Source organism: Lontra canadensis, unplaced genomic scaffold, assembly GCF_010015895.1.
Source record: "Lontra canadensis isolate GAN:19392208 unplaced genomic scaffold, GSC_riverotter_1.0 scaffold24, whole genome shotgun sequence".
NCBI classification, from domain to species: domain Eukaryota; kingdom Metazoa; phylum Chordata; class Mammalia; order Carnivora; family Mustelidae; genus Lontra; species Lontra canadensis.
Genome location: NW_022631018.1, coordinates 14,065,953 through 14,088,757, shown reverse-complemented (window position 1 = coordinate 14,088,757; position 22,805 = coordinate 14,065,953). Strand labels below are relative to the sequence as shown.

The 22,805-nt window shown below is 37.2% G+C and overlaps 1 protein-coding gene across 2 annotated transcripts in view; it reads left to right on the top strand.

Annotated features, from left to right (window-relative positions):
- The window catches only part of CATSPERE (catsper channel auxiliary subunit epsilon), a 145,238-nt gene that overhangs the window by 9,511 nt on the left and 112,922 nt on the right, over nucleotides 1–22,805 (top strand). For both annotated transcript variants that reach the window (XM_032862885.1, XM_032862886.1), the window contains exons 3-5: nucleotides 10,245–10,318; nucleotides 10,616–10,685; nucleotides 13,057–13,127. In XM_032862885.1, the coding sequence (XP_032718776.1) occupies nucleotides 10,245–10,318; nucleotides 10,616–10,685; nucleotides 13,057–13,127 (215 nt within the window). The remainder of the gene's footprint in view (nucleotides 1–10,244; nucleotides 10,319–10,615; nucleotides 10,686–13,056; nucleotides 13,128–22,805) is intronic.

The following is a 22,805-nucleotide window of genomic DNA, read 5'->3' as shown; positions in this document are numbered from 1 at the left end:
ATGTATAAGAAAGTGATTGCCTGGAGCAATAGTATAGGGTAGTGAACCCCAAAGAATGCAGGGTTTTTTCATGGAATGAGAGTTTCTGATGCTCCACATCGTCAGCAGTCTTTAGTAATTGTCAGTGTTTTGAATTTTCACCATTCTAATAAGTGTGTGCTGCTATATCACACACACTGTTTTAATTTGCAGTTCCCTAATGACATATGAGATAGAGCAACTTTTCATGTGCTGTTATCTCTGTATCTTCTTTGCTGAGGTTCCTGTTTGGATCCTTTGTCCATTTAAAAATTGGTTTTGTTTTCTTATTGTTGAGATTTAAGAGGTTTGGGGTTTTTTTTTTGTTTGATTGTTTTTAATTTTGGGTACTAAGTTTTATCAGATAAAGTAGTTTTGCAAATATTTCCTCCCAGACTATGGACTATGGCTTCCCTTTTCATTCTCTTAACAGTGACTTTTTTCATTTTAATGAAGCCCAAGTTATCAAATTTTTCTTCCGTAGATCATGCCTTTGGTGTTGTATCTAAAAAGTCATTGCTGAACTGAAGGTCACCTAGGTTTTCTCCCATACTTTAGTCTTTTTGGTCAACACTTAATGAGCTTATTCTCCTTTTCTTTATTATTTTCCTTCTTCCAACAAAATTTTTAGATGCATTATTTCTATTTTGTCAAAATGTATATAACACCTATAAGTCTTTAACCTTTACTGTCATGTCTTAATGTTTTATCTACAATCAGATATATTAATGCTCACCACCAATCCTTTTTCCAGTTTTTTCAGTTTTGCCAGTTTATACTGTATTCTGGTACAGTTGTTGATAAAGTTTCTATAATGGCCAGATAGTATATATTTTAGACTTTGTGAATCAAATGATTTCTGTTACAATAATTAACTCTGCCACTGTAACTTGAAAGCAGCCACGGACACTAAATAATAAAATTGAATGTGGCTGTATTCTCATAAAACTTTGTTTACAAAAACAGGTGATGAGCTGGATTTGGTACACAGGCCATAGTTTGCTGCCCCTTGCTCTAGTAAATTCCTCAGAAAGGGCTCCTAGATATAGTATTTCCTGACTTTTTTTTGAGATTTACTTATTTTAGAGAGAGAAGATGCAAGGACATTTATGGGTGTCATATAGGGGTGCAGAGGTAGGAGAGAATATTCAAGCAAACTCCTTGCTGAGTGCAGAGTCCAAAATGGAACTCAATTCCAGGACCCTGAGGTCATAACCTGAGCTGAAATCAAGAATCGAATGCTGAACTGACTGAGTCACCCAGATGCCCCTTCTGAATTCTTTTTAAAAAACATTTTTTGGGGGGCGCCTGGGTGGCTCCGTGGGTTAAAGCTTCTGCCTTCGGCTCAGGTCATGGTCCCACGGTCCTGGGATCGAGCCCCGCATTGGGCTCTCTGCTCAGCAGGGAGCCTGCTTCCTCCTCTCTCTCTGCCTGCCTCTCTGCCTACTTGTGATCTCTGTCTGTCAAATAAATAAAGTCTTAAAAAAAAACTTTTTTTTCTGTGACTTTAATACTTAAAGGAGAGCTTGGTTGGGCATAAAATCTTTGGTTCATATTTTAATTCCTTGTTTACCTTATTTCATTCCTGGTTACCTTCCTTGTCACCTTGCTATATATGTTGCTTTAAAGAATTCTGATGTTCTTGTATCTTATTTGATGGTTTTTTGTTTTGTTGTGTGTGTGTGTGTGTGTGTGTGTGTGTGTGGAGAGGCCTGAGGACTTTCCTTTACCTTTAAAGCCTAATGTTCTCTCGGGTAAGTTTCAGAGCTGACTTTTAAAGGTTATTTTTTCCAGTAGCAGTGATCTCTTTCTTTCTCTCTCTCTCTCTCTCTCTATATATATATATATATATAGATCTCTCTCTCTCTCTCTCTCTATATATATATATATATAGATCTATATATATATATATATATAGAAGAAAAGAGAGAGAAAGTAATTGAATATATATATATATATATAATATCTATATATAGATAGAGAGAGATCTATAGATATATATATATATATTCAGATCTATTTTTATTTCTGGAGAGCTTTTTTAGTTACAGATTTAAATATTAGTTCTGTTGTTTTGTTTTTCAACTTTGGGGAACTCCAATTATACAAGAGTTGGATTTTGTCTGCTTTCCATTTCAATTACTTTCTCTCTCTCTCTCTCTCTCTCTCTCTCTTTTTTCTTCTTATTCCACTTATAGTCTCTTGGTTATTTTTCTGCCTTTCTTCAATGCCTTTTGTTTAGTTTTTATTCACATATAATTTCCCACCAGTATCTTTTAATTTAGTCTGCATTTCCTTTATCATCATAGTTCATGTCCTGGTTTAGTCAACTCTTATTTCTATCTGTGGTTCATTTTCTGTTCCTAGCTTATGAATTTATCTTATTCTAATTCTGTTATACAGTGTTATATTAGTTTGAGGTGTATGCTATAGTGATGCATCTAATTTATGAATTTATAATTCAAGATTTTTCTTTCTCTTATCACCAAATGCTTGTTTGAGGTTATTTAATTCAGTTTAGGATGTTTGCAGTTTTCTTCTGTGTTTGGTTTTTTGAAGGGACTTTTAGTAACTGAAATGTTTTTATTTTTATTTTCTATTATAGTAGCTCTGTATAAAGTCTGATGATATCTTTGAATTTTATGGACAATTAGCCAGCTTGGGTTGGTTGGAAGATACCTAGTTGGGGCACCTGGATGGCTCAGTCCAAATCTGATTTCAGCTCAGACCATGATCTTAAGGTCCTGAGATCGAGCCCTGAGTTGGGCTCCATGCTGGGTATGGAACTGCTTAAGATTCTCTCTCCCTCATCCTCTGTTCTTCCCACATCCCCCCACAATCATTCCTAGTTAAACCTAACTTTCCTCTCTTATTCTAGCAAAGTGCAGTTTCTTTATTTGATAGCTTTTTATTGGGAGTGTTGTATTTCCCTGGATGTTTTGTTTGGTTTTGTTTTTTGACTTGTCCTATCCTAAATTTCCCCTCTTGATTCTCCTTCCCTTCACCACTCACTCTCTGAAGGGTGTCTCCCTTTCCTGAGTCTTCTCTGCAGAAGTGACATCTTTCCAATGGTCCCATCTCAAGTCTCATATGCCTTTGGTTCTTGTCCTCATAGTCAGTGCTCTCATCTTCTAGGAGTCTTTTTCTATTATATTTTTGCACCTAAGGAGTGCTTTTTCTCCCTGTGGGTGATTTTCATTCAGTCCTACCTTTTCATTTCCTGCCTTTACCCTGTAGTTTTTCAGAAGACCCCTCGCTCTCCACAAAGAATTATGATAGGATCTTGAGTGAGAGTTCTGCTAAAGATAGTTGATTTTTTACTTACAGGTTTCTTGAAATTTGCGGTGTGCTTTGTCTTCTAGGTATGTTATGATGTACAACTTTCTGGGTTTTATTTGTTGATCTGTGCTGTTTTTTTAGAAATGTGTGGAGCTAGTAACTTATGTGGCCATCCTTACCTGGGCTAACCATAATCCTCCCACCACTCATGTTTTGATACACTGTTAGACTGCAGTATTTAACAGCTATATCCCTTTTATACTCACTATGCAGATCTTGTTCCACAAAAAAAAAAAAAAAATTAAGATTTTATTTATTTGACAGAAAGGGATCAGAAGTAGGCAGAGAGGCAGGCAGAGAAAGAGGTGGAAGAGGCTCCCTGCTGAGCAGAGAACCTGATGCGGGGCTCGATCCCAGGACCCTGGGATCATGACCTGAGCTGAAGGCAGAGGCTTTAACCTACTGAGCCATCCAGGTGCCCCAGCATGAGTAGGGGGGAGAGGGAGAGGGAGTAGCAGACACCCCATTGAGCAGAGAGCCTGATGCAGGACTTGATCCTAGGACCGTAGGATCATGACATGAGCCGCAGGCAGACTGGGGGTGCCACCCAGGCACCCCCTTCACAAAAAAATTCTTATGTAATATTTAGCATCATCTTTATGTTGATATCTCTGCAGTCATTTTGGTGGTCTGAAGCTCTTCTAGTGAATTCCTCAGGAAGGGCTCATAGGAGTAACAGTTTCTGAATTATTTTGTGGTCATAAGAGTTTATCTGTAGGTTTTATATCTAAAAGTTGGTTATCTGGATATAAAAATTATTGGCTTCTGTTCTACTTTCCTTTTTTTTACATATTTACTTATTTATTTGAGAGAAGAGAGTATGAGTGGGTAGTGGGGCAGAGGGAGAGAATCTTAAGCAGCTTCCCTGCTGAGCACAGAGCCCAATGCAGGGGTCAATCTCATGACTCTGTGATCATGACCTGAGCTGAAATCAAGATTTGGACCCTTAACTGACTGAGCCATCCAGGTGCCCTGTGTTCTGTTTCCTTCTGTATATGTTACTTTGTTGTCTCTGACAAAAAAAAATGTTTCCAAAAAGTCTGCTGGAAATATGATTGTCTTTCCTTTCTGAATAACATGTGTTTTGCTATTCTTGTTGTTTTGGTAAAGATCCCCAAAGTGATTTTCTCTTTAAGACCAATGCTTTTTTTTTTTTTTTAAGATTTTTATTTATTTATTTGACAGAGATCACAAGTAGACAGAGAGGCAGACGGCGGGGTGGGGGGCGGTTTGGGAAGCAGGCTCCCCGCCAAGCAGAGAGCCTGACGTGGGGCCGGATCCCAGGACCCCGAGATCATGACCCGAGCCAAAGGCAGAGGCCCAACCCACTGAGCCACCCAGGCGCCCCCCCCCCCAATGCTTTTATTAATATAGCTCCTGGTTGCTTTTATTTTTTTAATTATTCTTAATTTTTTTCCTAGGTATGAGCTGTCCCTTTTCAATATGTTGTTTCAGATTATTTTAGTTCACATGCTAGTCTCAAATTATAGTTAATGTTGAAAAACACTTTAGTTTTCTTCTTCAGTATCTCCAACTATACATATATTGAATTTTCTTTGCCTATCTTTTATATTTGTCACTTACTCCTGAATTACTTTCTATTTCTTTTATTCTTAGAAACCTATATCTCTCAAAGCCTTATCTATTGTTTAATCACAATTGTGGTTTTTCTAATTTGGTTTATTTCTGAAATGACTTTTTCTTTTGTTTCTATATTTTTCCCAATGTAGAAGTCAGCTTACAAGTTTCAAACTCTGATTCATATTGTTCTTTCATAACTTCTGTCATTCTATGATTTACTTTTCCTCATTTTAAAATACCAGATGTATCAGCCAGTGTTCTCACAGAGAAACAGAACCAATAGAACTTGTACATAAGATTTATTTTAGGAAATTGGCTCACGTGATTGTGGGAACAGAAGACTCTGAAATCTTAAGGTCAGGCCAGCAGGCTGGAAATTCAGGCGAGGGTTAATGCTGCAGTCTTGAAGCAGAATTTCTTCTCCAGGAAACCTCAGTTTTTTTCTGAATGTCTCCAACTGATGGAATAGGCCTCATCAACATTATCAAAGACATTCTCTTTTACTTAAAGTCAACTGATTGTAGATGTAAACCACATCTATAAAATATCCTCACTGCAAAACCCATGTTAGATTAAATAACTGGGTGCTGTAATCTAACCAAGTTGATACGTAAGACTAACCCTCATATTAAGTTGTAGCTTTCACTTATTTATTGGGTATGTTCTTACAGAGATGTTATTTTGCTTTGTATTTTCTTTTTCTTATAACAACTGTGTGAAATTAGACTGTAATCCTTTTTCTGTTGCTTTTTTTTTTTTTTAACATGAAATTGATTTACCTGACCTTTAAGGTGGGGTGGGTCAAAATAACTTTTTTAACTTCATAGTTTTAGAGTTACCTCTTCTGTTGTTTTGTAAAGTGTCCAAAAATAAGGCTAATACTTTTGAGATCTCCAGATTCTGTTTCCCTCTCTCATTAATCAGTAGTTTTTCTTTCCTTTGTCTTTATTGTCCTTTTCCAGCTCAACTGGGATTCTTTTCCCTTCATTACACATCCTTGTCCTGGAAGCTATCTTTAGATCCTTGGTTTTGGTGTTCATAGATCCTAGCTTCTTCTGCCCCTTCAAATATTATCATGGACCTCTTGGACTTAGAAACTGAGAAGTACAACAACCCCTCTGGTTAGAGTTGCTATATTCCAGTTGTCCTGTCTTGGTTTCCAGTGAATACCTATCACTGATTTCAATGTTCTTCTCTTCTGAGTGAAAGGTCCCCCAATAATGTGTCCGTGATTAAAGGAGCGAGACTGATACAAAGCGAAGGTCAAGCAAAGCTTTATTTAACACCAAGCATCAAGAATCAAACCGAATGTTCTGGGCCGTGCCTCTTACAGAGAGGGCGACCTCTCTCTGCTTCACAGACTAGCTTTTAAGGGTAAAGGCCATGTGGTTGGGCCTGGCCACGCACAGGTGGCCAATGAAATCGTAACACACAGAGAAAGCTGCACAGTCATGTTAGGTCACACATAAATGACCAATTGAATTACAATTCACCCTAGTAGATATTTGAACCAGCCTATCACCTTGGTTAGAATTGGCGCCCAAAAGGTGCCCAAAGGGCAGGGCCCATACTTCTTGGTAACTAGGGAGACAGTATGCACTCCCGCACTGATCAGAGGTCTCCACCTGGCCTGACCCACCCTTGTATTTGGGCTTTGTTACCTGGGACTGGTTTCCGGGACTTGTTTTTAAGTAAGTCCCCTGGGGGAAGGGGGGCAGGGACAGTTTAAGTTTTAAACAAAAAAGTTATTGTTTAACTGGATGGAAGCACTCTGGCTAAATAGGTCCTTACACTGAGGTCTACCATATTTGCTTTCTTTTGTTGTCTTATGCTGATATCATGTGAGTCTGGTTGTTTTAGCTAGCTTGTTCCAACCCACTTATACTTTGGGATTTTGAGGAATACTTTGTCACTAAGTTTTATTGTTGACATTATCCGGTGTTATTGTTTTTTCTTGGTACTATCCTAATTGTCTTCTCTGTGCCTACAAGGAAATTTGAGTAGATTGAAAAACTACATCACCACTAACCCTTCCCAATTCATTTTCTTTTGCAAATGCCTCCTTTTGCATCCTTTCTTTTACTTTTTTGGTTTTCTCTGTTGTTATTTTATTAGCATCTTTACTGAGAACCAAGTTCATTCACTTTCAAACTACCTTATTTCTTTTGTATATATTTAAGGCTATCAATTTCATTTTAGGGATTATTTATACTATATACTACAACTTTTGAAAACATTGAATGCTTTTATTCTTTAGTTATAAATATTTTGTAATTTCCACTGTGATTTCTCCTTTACTTCATGAATCATTTGGAAGTAAAGTTTAGGTTTTGTTTTCTTTTTTTCCTTTAAGAATTACAAATATCTTAGGAATTTCTTCTGGCTAACTTTATGAGAAATTCTAATTTTATTTCATTAATATCAAAGACATAGTATGTGTGATGATAATTCTTTGAGATTCGCTAAGACTTCTGTAAATATGATCAATTTTGCTAAATGTTCTATGTGAGATTGGAAAGAATATATTTTATTTTATATTGGCTAACTTTATAGGTTTATGTATAGGTTTATCTTTAGCTTGGAAAAGTGTGTCAAAAATCTACCACTGTATTTGTGGCTTTTAAATTTTTTCCTGGTACTTCTATCATGCTTTATATCAATACTTTATATAATGTATATGTTCAATGTAATCCCTATCAAAATACCAACAGCATTTTTCACAAAATAGGAATAAATAATACCAAAATTTGTATGAAGCCACAAAAGACCCCAAATAGCCAAAGCAATATTGAGAAAGGACAAAGCTGGGGGTATCACAACCCCCAGTTTTGAGATAAACTACAAAGCTATAGTAATGAAAATAGTATGGTACTGGCACAAAAATATACACACAGATCAATGGAAGAGTAGAAAGTCCAGAAATAAACCAATGAATATATTGTCAATTAGTCTATGACAAAGGATGCTAGAATATACAATAGGGAAAGACAGTCTTTTCAATAAAAAGTATTGGGGAAATGAGACAGCTTCATGTAAAAGAATGAAATTGAATTACTTTCTTATACCATATACAAAAATAAACTCAAAATGGACTAAAGACCTAAACTTGAGACCTGAAACCATAAAAATCCTAGATGAGAGCACAGGCAGTAATTTCTCTGACATTAGCCTTAACATTTTTCTAGATGTCTCCTATGCAAGGAAAACAAAAGCAAAAACAAACTATTGGAACAATATCAGAAAAAAAACCTTCATAGCAAAGAAAACCACCAATAGAACAAAAAGACAACTTACTGAATGGGAGATGTTATTTGCAAGAGACGTATAGGATATAGGGTTAATATCTGAAATATATAAAGAACTTATACAACTCAACACTGAAAAATCCCCCAAATAATCCAGTTAAAAAATAGGCAAAGGACATACAGATGGCCAACAGAGACATGAAAAGATGTTCAACATTACTAATCATCAGTGCAAATTGAAATCACAGTGAGAATATCACCACACAACTATCAGAAGGGCTAGAATCAAAACCATAATAAATAACAAGTGTTAGTGAGGATGTGGAGAAAAAAGAACTTTTGTGCACCGTTGGTGGGAATGCAAACTGATGTAGCCACTGTGGAGAAACAGTATGGAGGTAACTTTAAAAATTAAAAATAGAGGGGCACTTGGGAAGCTAAGTTAGTTAAGCACTCGGCTCTTGGTTTCAGCTCAGTTCATGATCTCAGGGTCACAGGATCAAGCCCCACACAGAGCTCCATGCTCAGCGTGGAGTCTGCTTAAGATTCTCTCCCTCTGCCCCTCCCCCTTCTCAAGATGTCTCTTACTCTCTCTCTCAAATAAATCTAAAAAATTTAAAAATAGAAATACCACATGATCCAGTAATTCCAGTACTGGGTATTTACCCAAAGAAAATGAAAACACTAATTCAAAAAGGCGTGTGCACACCTATGTTTATTGCTATGTTATTGACAATAACTAGATACAGAAGCAACCTAAGTATCTATCAATAGATGAATGGATGAGGAAGATTGCTTATCAAAAGATGAATGGTTAAGAAACACACACACACACACACACACCAGAATATTACACAGCCATATCAAAGGATGAGATCATGCTATTTGAAACAACATGGGGGACTGAGAGGGTATATTAAGTGAAATAAATCATACTGAGAAAGACAAATACCATATGATTTCACTCATAAATGGAATCTTAAAAAACAACAATGACAACAACAAATGAATAAAAGGCAGAATCAGACCTATAAATGCAGAGAACAAACTGATCATCTCCAGAGGGAAGGGTGATGGGTTGGGCAAAATGGGTGGATGAGAGTGGGAGGTATAGTTGTGTGTCATCTATACTCAAAAGAATTGTTTTGCTTTATATATTTCAGGGTTATGTTATATCTTCTGGTGATTTTTTCCTTTTTTTCTTCTTATACATTGTCATTAATCCTATAATTTAAATTTATGACAGAGCTGGTATTATAATCCCCATTTTACCTCTAAAAAAACTGAAGCAGTATTTACAGATGTATATCTACATGAAATGACTACATGTGTTTGTGCACATAATTGTTACTATAAATGTGAAGTTGGGTTCCAACCCTGGCTTAAGAAGAGGACCAGGGGAACCTGGGTGGCTCAGTCAGTTGTGTCTGACTCTTGATCTCAGCTCAGGGTTGTGACTTCAGGCCCCATGTCGGGCTCCACGCTAGGCTCAGAGACTCCTTTAAAAAAAAGAGAGAGAGAGAGAACCAATGTTAAGACTAAGACTGATGATGTTAGAAATTGGATCAGTATCCTTCAAAAGGGGAAAGAAAGAACTTATAAATCAAAGAATGTGGAAACAGAAAAAAAATAAGGAATAAGGAAATAGGGAAAATGTGACTGATGGAAGTTACCGGGTGAGTCAATGATATGCGAAGAGTAGGACCTCAAAATTTACCATGACTTGTTTTTAATGAAAGGATCTTGTCTCACTCATTTTTCTTTATCCTCAGAATCTACTGGAGTGCCAGTCACCTGCTGGATACTTGATAGATTATTTCTGACATAAAATAAAATAAGAATCATAGTTTTGGTGGGGGGGAGACATCTGAAGCATCTTGGAAAAGTTGTTACTTTTCCTTTGTCACATTACTTTATAAAATTGTAAAGGAATCAAATTTTAGTTATTCTTTTTTTTTTTTAAATAGTAAGGACCCAGGAAATTGAGCCCTCCATCAGAGCATTGAGATAAAAATTTTGGAGAAGACTTTTTTGTTTGAACTATTTTATCTTCTTTTTTAGATTAAGTTAGAGTATGAAGGAACATTATTTTCTGAGTGGAGTGTGCCAGCAACTTGTTCTGTGAAAAATAAAAGGTAAGATTTTTGCTGTGAATGTCAACATAATGCATGCATTTACACATAAAAACATATTCATATACTGTGGATGTTCAGATTTAAGGCTATGATTGAACGTAAATTTCTTCCCATTACATAAATGTGTAAAGAAAGACAAAAATCTCTTCGAAAAGTAAAAGTAAAATATTGCTATATTTTTTATTTTTCTTATTAACATACAACTGATGTTTTTAGGCTTAAAAAGCAATAGGGGAATTTTTACTAATCTTGTATGTATCTATGCTTATATATCTCCCTGTTCTTTTTAAATACTAGCTCCCCCAAGACAGAACTGCGTTGTTCTTCTCCTGGTGTTCAGACTATAAGACCACTTGTTATTGGCCCAGTAAGTTGATTTTAAAGACAGGTTATTAAATCTTGCATAAGTATCTCTGTTACATTTTATTTTCCTTACTTTGAGCTTTCAACCTGTTTTAAATAGTAGAAGTGTTAAGTATAAATAAGAGGTATTTTTAAATTATTGTTAATACGACAATTTTCAGGTATATCTCATAGCAGATTGTAAGTTAGGAAATGATGGGTGCTTGTGTGGCTCTGTTGGCTAGCCCTCTGCCTTTGGCTCAGGTCATGATCCCAGGGTCCTGGGATCAAGCCCCATGTCGGGGGGGCGGGGGGGGGGGTCCCAGCTCAGTGGGGAGTCTGCTTCTCCCTCTCCCTTTCCCTCTGTGTGCTCTCTCAAATAAATAAATAAATATTTAAAAATTCAGTTATAAAATGATATGTGATTTTTATCTTAGCCTTTTCACCAAGTATGTTAAAGCCCCAGTTACCATCTTAATGATAATAGTACTCCCCACCTAGTGAGTCTCATGTTATATACTTTTGTGACAATTCTCTGGATTAAAAAGCCATCTTTGTCAAGTTTGTTTTTACGATATTTTCTTCAATTCAAGAAAGCATATGTGAATGCAAATACATGAGAGTGATGTTGAATCCTCTCTCGTTACAGAAAAGGAAAGAGTTAAGCATTAAAAACATTGGCTCTCTGCTAATTAGTAACAGGTACTGGCCATGCACCTCATAGGTGATATTCCCACAAAAGTGTGCCCAAAGCCATCGCTGGAGAGACTCCATGTGACAAATCTTTTCTTTATTTGGGGGCTTGTGCCTTCTTTTTAATGAATAATCTTTATTTTCAGATAATAGGTAGAGTGCTATGGGAGAGGCCAGATGAATATTAATTCATTTTTTCAAAACTTGTAGACTGAAAAATAGTTGAATTTGGCTTTTGAGTTTATGAATATTCACCAGGTTCATGGACAAAATTCCCAAACAAGTAAAGGCTTACTCCTTTTGCTTCTGTCGTATGTTGGAAGCCCAAATGTGAAATGTTATATAGAAATTTTGTACAGACAAACATACATATATAAGAATATCTTTGCCATTTATGTATGGTCCCATCAGATCTTACAACCTTTAAGGATGTACATGTGACTTTTGAAATACTCTCAAAAGCACTCAGATACAACAATCAAAATTGTCTCCAGTGCCCCTGGTAAGCAAAATCATCTCTGATTCAGAACCATTAAACAAGAAAATTAATTGAATTGTGTTTTCAGTGAGCAAGACTGTCTAGGAAAACTCACTATTTTCCTTCACACACTCACAGAGAGCACTTCTGTTACCAGATGTGGTGTGAGGGTTGGTTTCCATACGGACTATTTCTGACACCAGCGGAGTATCCTACAAGTCAGAGTTCTGGCATTTTCTGCATGGAGTAACTTCACATCCTACCAGTCAAGGGCTCAGTCCCACAAGACTGCCCCACTTCACATGCCAATTGCAAGTTCCAGTTTGTCACCTGACTGACTGGCTATAAACCGAGGTTCCCACAACCTTATCTTCAGGTTCAATAATGTGCTAGAACAGCACACGGAGCTCAGGGAAAAATTTACCAGTTATAATAATAAATAAATAATAAATATTATAAATATAAATATAATAAACCATTGACTGGTTATAATAATAAAAGATATGATAAAGGATACAAATGAACAGCCAGAAAGGAGGTGCCTAAGGCAAGGTCTGGAAAGGCCTTGAAGCACAGGAGTTTCTGGCCCATGGAGTTGGGCTGTGTCAACCTGCCAGTGGACGTGTTTACCAACCTGGAAGCACTCTGATTTTTATGGGGGCTTCATTCCATAAGCATGATCAATGATTAACTCATTTTCTAGTTCCTCTCCCCTCTCCAGAGGGTGGGAGGTTGAACTAAAAGTTCCAAGCTTCTAATGATGGTGTGGCCTTCATAGGGACCAGTTCCCATCCAGAAGCCCACCCAGGGTTGCCTCATTAGAACAATAGAAAGCTCTATGTCAGACCCTCCTGTCATTCGGGAGATTATAAGAACTGTAGGACCTATGCGTCAGGCACCGGAGTCAAAGACTGAATATTAGCAGGAACTGGGTGAAAAGACACATATATACATGTTTCATTATTTCACAAAGACAAATATAACAGAAACAATACGCTAAATTTGTCACTCATGATAGCAAATTCTTAATTACAAAGAGTAGCTAAAGAATAGAACTAGTATTATATGAATATTCATTAGTTCCATTCTGAAATTTGTTCATTATACTTCCTCTGATCTTAGATATTTAATTTAGTTCCTCTGTGACTCCCATGCCTGTATCCAAATGTGTATTTATTTTAAAGTTACATTTATATATCTTAGTTTATTTTCCATTTTCTTTGAGGATTCAGAAGAAGAACGCAATTTGTCTGTGGACAGTTCCCATATATGTTTCCTGTGGTATTTTAAAGTTATGTAAGTAATGTAATGTAATACTGAATACAAAGCTTTTTAAGAGTATTTAGCTTTGCGTGTCTGGATGGCTCAGTCAGTTAAGCGTCTGCCTTCATCATGATCCTAGGGTCCTGGGATTGAATGCCGAGTTGGGCTCCCTGCTCAATAGGGAGTCTGCTTCTCCCCCTGCCCTTCCCCCTGCTCGTGCTCTCTCTCTCTCTCTCAGTCTCTGTCTCAAATAAATAAAATTTTTTTTTAAAAGAGTGTTTAGCTTTAACTTTGAATTAACCACAAATGGATTATCTGCATTATTATTTTCATATAAGCTTTTCATTCACCAATCAAGATATCCTCAAATAAGATGCCAAACTACTGTTGGGGAATAAACATTAAAAGTAACAGTAGAAACCACCATTTGAACATTACAATTCTAATGTTCAGACTTTATGTAAATTATCTCTTTCAATTTTCATAACAAACACACGACTGTAAGTATTATTATTGTTATTTTATAAACGAGGAAAAGTGAGCTTGGATAGGTTAAATAATTTGTATAAAAATATACAGCTACTAAAAGATAGCACTGGGATTTGACTCTGGTTTTTAGGCTACCGGGCTCTTCGATTTTCATTATATACATCCTGTTCCAAAAGGATGCTCTTTGTTTTGGATAGTTTCTCAAACCCATTTTAACATGAGAGTGAGTGAACATAACTAAAAAGGGAAAACTGGCACAAGGGAAGATAATTAACTGCATTACAAAATTGTTTGACAACTTAAAAGCATCTGTGAATCCAAATATTTTTCACTGTCAAAGTCAAGGCAATATCCTGTATAGAACAATATCCTGTATAAAATACAAACAACTGTCTTACGTGTCCCGGCTCTCCAGAAGACTGTGATGTGTCTATTTCTTTTTGTCTACCCAACTTTCTTTCCTTTGGGAGAACCATCCCTCCCCTATCCTGTGATAAATTAATTTCGTGTGATTTATATGGTACTAACTCCACACACTCACGTTTCCGGGGCCACAGTGATTCGGTGAGGATTGACACATGACCCAGGCAGAATCAGTCAGGATACTCGTGTCTTCAAGAAAGCATAGTTGTTGCTGATGGTTGTCTTGGTTCACATGGTCCCTTAAAGTCAGGTAGCTCTGCAGTTTCTATGCACTTTTTGGATCCACATCCTGATAACTAGAATTTAGCAGGTTGGTCCAGGGGTACACAGTTAGCCATTCCTCTCCGAATTACTTCCACCTTCCCAGAGTCTTACCAAGAAGCAAGGGCTAGGTCTCTGCTATTCCTGAAACTGGCAGACTTCTGTCCTTGTTGTGGGTTTCAGAAATGCCAATTACTAGCTTTCTCCTATGGATTTTGAAACAACTGGGATATAGACAATGGAAAATGTGGAGATAAAAATTCCTGGTACAGCTGAACTGGAGAATAGAGCCTGCTTTTCTGGCCAAATGGGCTATTTTCTGCTTCCCCCAGGTAGGGACCATGGGGACCATCAGAAAAGAGAATCTGCCCCAAAAAAAAAAAAAAAAAAAAAAAAAGCATTTATAGCCAGTTTCCCACATCTCCAATCTCACACATACTGAGTCCCAAGAGCTGGTGAAAGAGATAAGCCTCCAGATTACCCTGATCTGGTTATGGATTGTGAAAGCAAAATCCAAAGCCAAGAAGCGAGAACTCAGTGGGAGCTAAGTGTTTTCCTATTACATAGGTGGTAGAAATGTTCATAGTCTGTCGCCTGTAAAAATACCATTTAAAGAATAAAATGAAACTAGTACCCAGGTAGTCATCACACAAGTCAAGAAATAGAACATGATGGGAACCCTAAAATCTGTTACTTAGAAATGCAGAGGGGCACCTGGGTGGCATAGTGGGTTAAAGCCTCTGCCTTTGGCTCGGGTCATGATCCCAGGGTCCTGGGATCGAGCCCCATCGTGTTCTCTGCTCAGCAGGGAGCCTGCTTCCTCCTCTCTCTCTGTCTGCCTCTCTGACTACTTGTGATCTCTGTCTGTCAAATAAATAAATAAAATCTGAAAGAAAGAAAGAGAAAGAAAGAAAGAAAGAAAGAAAGAAAGAAAGAAAGAAAGAAAGAAAGAAAAGAAAAGAAAAGAAAGAAATGCAGAATCTGGGACTTCATTCCCAAGCTCCTAAATCATTATGTGCATTTTACCAAGATCCAATAGACATTGTATGTACATTACTGCTTAGGACGTACCACTCTAATGCACATAAATGAAAGTTTCTCTAGGATATAGACCTACAGGTAGAACTGACTAAAAGTAGGATATGCATTCGCTCAGCTTTACTAGTTAGTGCCCAATTTCTTTTTGAAAAGATAGTTCTAATCTATCCTCCACCAGCTGTGGATAGAAGTTGCCATTGTGCCATTTTCTCACCAACTCTTAATACAATCTGACTTTTTAATTTGTCAGTCTGGTAGGTGTGAAATTATGCCATTGTGCTTTTTTGCATTTCCCTGATAACTATCGAGCATATTTTCAGTTATTCATGAGGAATTTTTCTTCCCTTTCTGTTAAATGAACATTTTTACCCATTTTTGAGTTATTTTTATGTTTCATAATAATTTATAAGATTTCATTGCATTATAATTACTAGGACATTATCTATACATTTCAACATGTATCTTGAAATAATTTTATCCTAGTTTATGCAACTTTTCACTTCTTATGACTCTACTGATAATTAATATCCTTCCTGTTGTAGAATTTATCAACTCTTAACCTTAATGTGTTTGTGAATTTTTAAATCAATTTAAGAAATCTTTTCCTCCAAGTTTGTAAAAATAGACTTCTACGTTGTTTTCTGAAAGTTCTTAATCCATCTGGAATTAGTTTTTTGCATATGCTTTGAAATAGGGATCCAATTTTATGTTTTTGTCATGAATAATTGATTCTACCAGACCCAGTTATTGAATAAGGTATTTACCAGTAATGCCTACTTTGTCATAGATCAGTTTTCTATGAATGCAGGTTTCTTCCCAGCTGGCTATGCTACTTAAATCAATACTACATTATCTTTATTACTATGGTTTCATTTGCAAATCTTGGTAAGAGGCAGTGCAAGTACCGGACTCTGAATCTAACTCTTGACCTTCTTCAGGCATCTCTTAGCTATGTACTGGGCCCATTTTAACTGCCTGTGAATTTTTAGAATTGGTTTGTCAAATTCCACAAAAACTTTAGTAGGGATTTTTATAATTTGTCTAAATATTTTAATCAATTTGAAGAGTCTTTCAACTCAAGAATAATATATAACTTCCATTTATTTAGGTCTTTTTACATGTCTGCTAATAAAATTTTATAGTTTTTCATGTAAGTGCCTGGACATCTTTATTAGACTTATTCCAAGATGCTTTATAATTTTGTTGCTATTATACTCAATTTTTTATTTAAAGTTGCATTTTCTAACCAGACCTTCCTGTTATATAGAACACAACTTACTTTTGAATATTAATTTTTGTATTACACAGCCTTGCTAAATTCTTATATTAATTCTAATAATTTATTTATATATTCTCTTAGAATTTTTACAAATCACATCACCTACAAATAATGATGGTTTTGTTTATCCCTTTCCAATAACTATGCTTTTTCTTTCTTTCTTCTTAAAAATATTCTATTTATTTATTTGACAGAGAAAGACACAGCAAGAGAGGGAACACAGGAGAGGGAGTGGGAGAGGGAGAAACAGGGTTCCCACTGAGCAGGGAGACTGATGCGGGGCTCAATCCTAGGACCCTGGGATCAAGACCTGAGCTGAAGGCTGACGCCTAACGACTGAGGCACCCAGGTGCCCCTGATTTTTGTTATTTCTATTTTTCTGCTAACTTTGGGCTGTTTGTTCTAACCATTCTGACAGATGTGAGGCAATATCTCATTGTGACTTTGATTTGCATTTCCCTGATGATTAATGGTGTTGGACATCTTTTCATGTCTCCATTGGCCATCCATATGTCTTTTTTGGAAATATATCTATTTGGGTCCTCTGCTCATTTTTTAATGGGATTATTTGGATTTTTATGGTGTTGAGTTGTTTAATATTTTGGATATTACTGTTTGTATTGCTTTGTATATTTTGGTTATTACTGTTACTGGACATATCATTTGCAGATATCTTCTATTATTCAGTAGGCTGCCTTCTTATTTTGTTGATGGTTTCCTTTGCTGTGTCAAAGCTTTTTACTTTGATGTAATCTCAATAGTTTTATTTTTGCTTTTGTTTCCCTCAACTAAGGAGATATATCTATGAAAATGTTTTACTGCTGATAAGAAAGAAATTACTACCTGTGTTTTCTTTTAGGAGTTTTATGGTTTCAAGTCTCACATTTAGGTCTTTAATCCATTCTGAGTTTATTTTTGTGCATGGTATAAGAAAGTGGTCCAGTTTCATTCCTTTACCTGTAGCTGTCTGGTTTTCCCAGCACTATTTGTTGAAGAGATTATCCTTTCTGCATTGTATATTTTAGCATCCTTTGTCAAAAATAATTGACCATAAAAGCATGGGTTTATTTCTAGGCTTTCTGTTCTGTACTATTGCTCTGTGTGTCTATTTTTGTGCCAGTACCATACTGTATTGATTACTACAGCTTTGTAGTATATCTTGAAATCTAGAATTGTGGTACCTCCCACTTTGCTCTTCTATCTCAAGACTGCTTTACCTATTTGGAGTCTTTTGCAGTTCCACACAAATTTTAGGATTGTTTGTTCTAGTTCTGTGGAAAACATTGTTGGTATTTTGATGGTGATTCCACTAAATCTGTAGATTGCTTTGGGTAGTGTAGACATTTTAACAATATTGGTTCTCCCAATCCATGAATATGGACTACCTTTCCATGTATTTGTGTCCTCTTCAATCTCTTTCAATAGTGTTTTACAGTTTTCAGAGCATAGGTCTTTCCCCTCCTTGGTTAAGTTTATTCCTAGATATTTTATTATTTTTGGTTGTAATTATAAATGGGATTATTTTCTTAATTTTTCTTTCTGCTGTCTCATTATTATTGTTTAGAAATGCAACGGATTTCTGTATATTAATTTTGTATCCTGAAACTTTACTGAATTCATTTATTAGGTCTAGTACTTTTTGGTGGAGTCTTTAGGGTTTACTATATGTAGTGTCATATCATCTGGAAATATTGACAGTTTTACTTCTTCTTTGCTGATTTGTATGCCTTTGATCTCTTTTTCTTGTCTGATTGTTGTGCCCAGAACTTCTAGTACTCTGTTGAATAAAAGCAATGAGAGTGGACATCCTTGTCTTGTTCCTGACCTTGGAGGGAAAGCTTTCAGTTTTTCACCATTGAGTATGACGTTAGCTATGGGTTTGTCATAAAGGGCCTTTATTATGCTGAGGTATGTTCCCTCTAAATCTACTTTGTTGAGAGTTTTTATCATAAATGAATGTTATCCTTTGTCAAATGCTTTTTCTGCATCAGTTGAGATGATGATATGGTTTTTATCATTTCTCTTATTAATGTGATATGTAATGTTGATTGATTTGTGACTACTGAACCACCCTTGCATCCCAGGATAAATTCTACTTGATCGTGGTGAATAATTTTTTAAATGTATTATTGGATTTGTTAGTTGAGAATTTTTACATCTGTGAGCAGAGATATTGGCCTGTAGTTCTCTTTTGTCTTTATCTGCTTTGGTATCAGGGCAGTGCTGGCCTCGAATGCATTTGGACACTTTTCTTCCTCTTCTAATTTTTGGAGTAGTTTGAGAAAAATAGCTATTACTTCTTTAAATGTTTGGTAGAATTAACCGTGAAGTACCGTGAATTTACTGTGAAGCTATCTGTCCTGGACTTTTGTCTTTTGGGAGTTTTTTTTATTATAGATTCAATTTCAGTGTAGTAATTGGTCTGTTGAAATTGTCTATTTCTTCTTGATTCAGTTTTGGAAAGGTTATGTTTTTAGGAATTTAACCATTCTAGGTTGTCCAATTTGTTGGCATATAATTTTTCATAAATTCTCTTATAATTCTTTGTATTTCTTTGATACTGGTTGTTAATTCTCTTCCTATATTTCTGATTTTCAGTTCTCTCTCTCTCTCTCTCTCCTTCTCTCTCCCTCTGTGTATGTGTGTCTGTCTCTTCTTTTGACGACTCCAACTAAAGGCTTATCAATTTGGTTGATTTGTTCAAGGAACCAGCTCCTGGTTTTATTGATCTATTCTATTGGTTTTTTAGTCTTGATTTTATTTATTTCTGCTTTAATCTTAACATTTTCTTTCTTTTACTGGCTTTGTGCTTTGTATTTCTTTTTCTAGGTCCTTTAGGTGTAAGGTTAGCATGTTTATTCGGCATCTTTCTTATTGTTTTGAGTTAGGTCTGTTAGAACAGATTTTGCTTCATCCCAAAGATTTTGGACCATTGTATTTTCATTTTTATTTGTCTCCTTATATTTTTTAATTTCCTCTTTGATTTCTTTATTGAAACATTTATTGTTCAGTAGTATATTATTTAGCTTCCATGTATTTGTGTCCTTTCTGGATTTTTTTCTTGTGATTCATTTCTAGTTTCATACATACCACTGTGATCAGGAAAAACGCACGATATTATTTCAGTCTTTTTGAATTTATTGGGACTTGATTTGCTGTTTAATATGTGATCTATTTTGTAAAATGTGCAATAGGCTCTTGAAAAGAATGGGTATTCTGCTGTTTTGGAATGGAATGTTCTGAACATCTGCTAGATCCATCTGGTTTAATGTGTCATTCAAAGCCATTGTTTTCTTGTTGCTTTTCTGTCTCTGTGATCTACCCATGGATGTAAGTGAGGTATCAAGGTCTCCTTCTGTCCCTGTGTTACTGTCAGTTTCTTCCTTTATGTCTGTTAATAGTTGCTTTCTGTACTTAGGTGCTCTCATATTGGGTGCATAAATATTAACAATTGTTATATCCTCTTTTTGCATTGTATCCTCTATCATGATGCCATGTCCTTCTTTCTCTCTTGTTAGTCTTTGTTTTTTCTTTTTTAAGATTTTACTTATTTATTTGACACAAAGAAAGAGATTGAGCAAGTACAAACAGAGGGAGCAGCAGGCAGAGGGAGAGGGAGAAGCAAACTCCCTGCCAAGCAGAGACCCCAACTCGGGGATTGATCCCAGGAAACTGGGATCGTGGCGTGAGCCAAAGGGAGACACTTAACTGACTGAGCCACCCAGGCGCCCCTTGTTAGTCTTTGTTTTAAAGTCTATTTTGTTTGATGTAAGTACCGCCACCTCAGCTTTCTTTTTCCATTTGCATGATAAATGTTTTTCCATCCCTTCACTTTCAGTCTGCATGTGTCTAGACGTCTAAAGTGAATCTACTGTAGGCAGCATATAGATGCATCTTACCTTTTTATCTTTTCAGTCCCCCTATGTCTTTTGACACCCATGATTGGAGCACTTACTTTTTTTTTTTTTTTTTTTTTTTTTACATTTAAAGTGACTATTGATATGTGTGTACTTACTGCCAGCTTGTTACTTATTTTATGGTAGTTTTTGTAGTTCCTCTTGGTTCCTTCCTTTTTCTTTTGCTCAATCCCCCTGTTGTTTGATGGCTTTCTTTAGCAATGTGCTTGGATCCCATTCTCTTCATTTACTATGTGTCTATTAAAGGTTTTTGATTTGTGGTTGCCACCATTAGGTTCGCCATTACCAGGCACTTCAGGGATGTCTCCTGTGTGGGTCATGTGTGCCCTACTGTTGTGGCTGAGCCACATTTGCCTTCAGTCCATTCAGCTGCATTGGCCCACTTTTGCCTTTTGTGGGTGTACCCAGCGGGACTTAGGCCCTATGCTATCCCTTGTCCCTTAGGACCAATCTGGAGCCACTGTGGGCTTGCAGTTTGGTAGTTTCGGAAGTCAGAGTGGATGCCTGCCCTTAGCTGTGGTCTCACCAACCTACAGGACACCCCCCCTGCCTTGTCCCGAGAGGCCTTCATTGGTGGGTGGATCTGGCAGTTAGACCAGCTGCCTGCCTCCTTTCCATTTGCTAGGGCTGCTCCCTCACGAGCCTGCAGGGTGCTCTCCCTGCCTGTCCCTTGGGAGGCTCTTGTTGGTGGGTGAACTTGACAATGAGACTCAAAGTTTGCCCCCAGTCTTTTTGCGGGTGCTGCAGTCACACTGAACTGCAGGGCTCTCTTCCTGTGCTGCCCCTGAGAGTGTTTTGTCGGTAAGCGGAGGCACAGTCAGAATGGATGCCTTCCCCCAGTACGTGTGCTGGCGACGCGGTGACGGTGACCGGCAGGGCACTCCTTCTACACTGCCAACTACAAGGTTCAGCTGGGACTATGGGAATGTGTGTGTGGGGGCGGGGGGTTAATCTTCCTCTCTCCCCAAGAGTGGAGTCACTTTGGAAAGCCACTTGTCCCTGCCAAGACTGCTTTTGCAAGGTTTGTTGGGGCAGGAGCCGCTTTGAAGGGACGCCAAGTGGGGTGGGTGGGATGGGGTGGAGACTCCGAAGAGCGTGGAGACAGAGCACGCAGTGTTAGCGACATATGTGGATTGTGTGCGGTGGTGCAGTGGTGGGGGGGGGCAGGGAAATGGTGCCTACCAGCTCCTTTGTTCTTGGAGAAGTCTCCTGAAGATCCTCGCTGCCCCTCCAGCACACATTCGGAGGTTAGCAAATAAATCTACACCTCAGTAAATAAATCTACCATATACCTCAGGCCCTTTCCAAACTGCTGCTTCTAGGTTGTATCGTGGCTGGGTTATTTATTATGCTGGCTCTTTAAGGGTGGGGATTCCCTTTCCTATTGCCCTCTGACTCTCCTGGAGCTAAGCCTCCTGATTTTTACAATATTCAGAGGTAAGCCCTGCTGATTATAAAAATTCATGAAATTGAGCCCCACTGGTTTTTAGAGCCAAATGTCATGGGTCCTCGTCTTCCCAGTTTGGGTGCCCCATACCTGGGGTGCCCGGTGTGGAGTCGGATGCTCTTGCTTCTCCATGCTTGTGGTCCCTCCTGTTTGTGGTTAATCTCTCCAAAGTGTTTGGCTCCCAGCTACGTTTCTGCCCCTCCTACCCTTTCAATGTGGCCTCCCCTCTGTGATTAACTGTGGAATATATGTTCTGCCAGTCTTTTCTATGTTAGTTGCACTCATGTGGCTGTTATCTCAGTGTGTCTGTGGGATGTAGTGAGCTCGGGATCCTCTGACTCTGCCATCTTCCCAGAACTCTACATCTCTTTATGTTGTGTATCCGTTATCAGATTTTTGTAGCTAGAACTATTTTTGATAATTTTATCCTTTAACCTTTGTACTAACGGTAAGTGACTAACACACCACCTTGTTAAGATTTTAACTTATTCTGAATCTCACTATATACTTAACTTTAGTAGTGTGTTATATATTTTCATAGTTTCTTTTTACTTCTTAGAGGTGTTTTATTTCAGCTTGGAGAACTCCTTTCAGTATTTCTTATAAGGCAAGTCTAGTGGTGCTAAACCCCCTCAACTTTTATTTGTTTGGGAAAGTCTTTATCTTGCCTTCATTTCTGAAGGGCAGATTCACTGGGCAAGTGTTTTTGGTTAGCAGTTTTTCCTTTTAGCACTTTGAATATATCATCTCCTACTTTCCTGACACGTAAAGTTTCTGCTGAGAAATGCACTATTCAACTAAGGGGCATTCCTTTGTATGAGAGGATTTTGGTTTTTCTCCTGATCCTTTAAATTCTG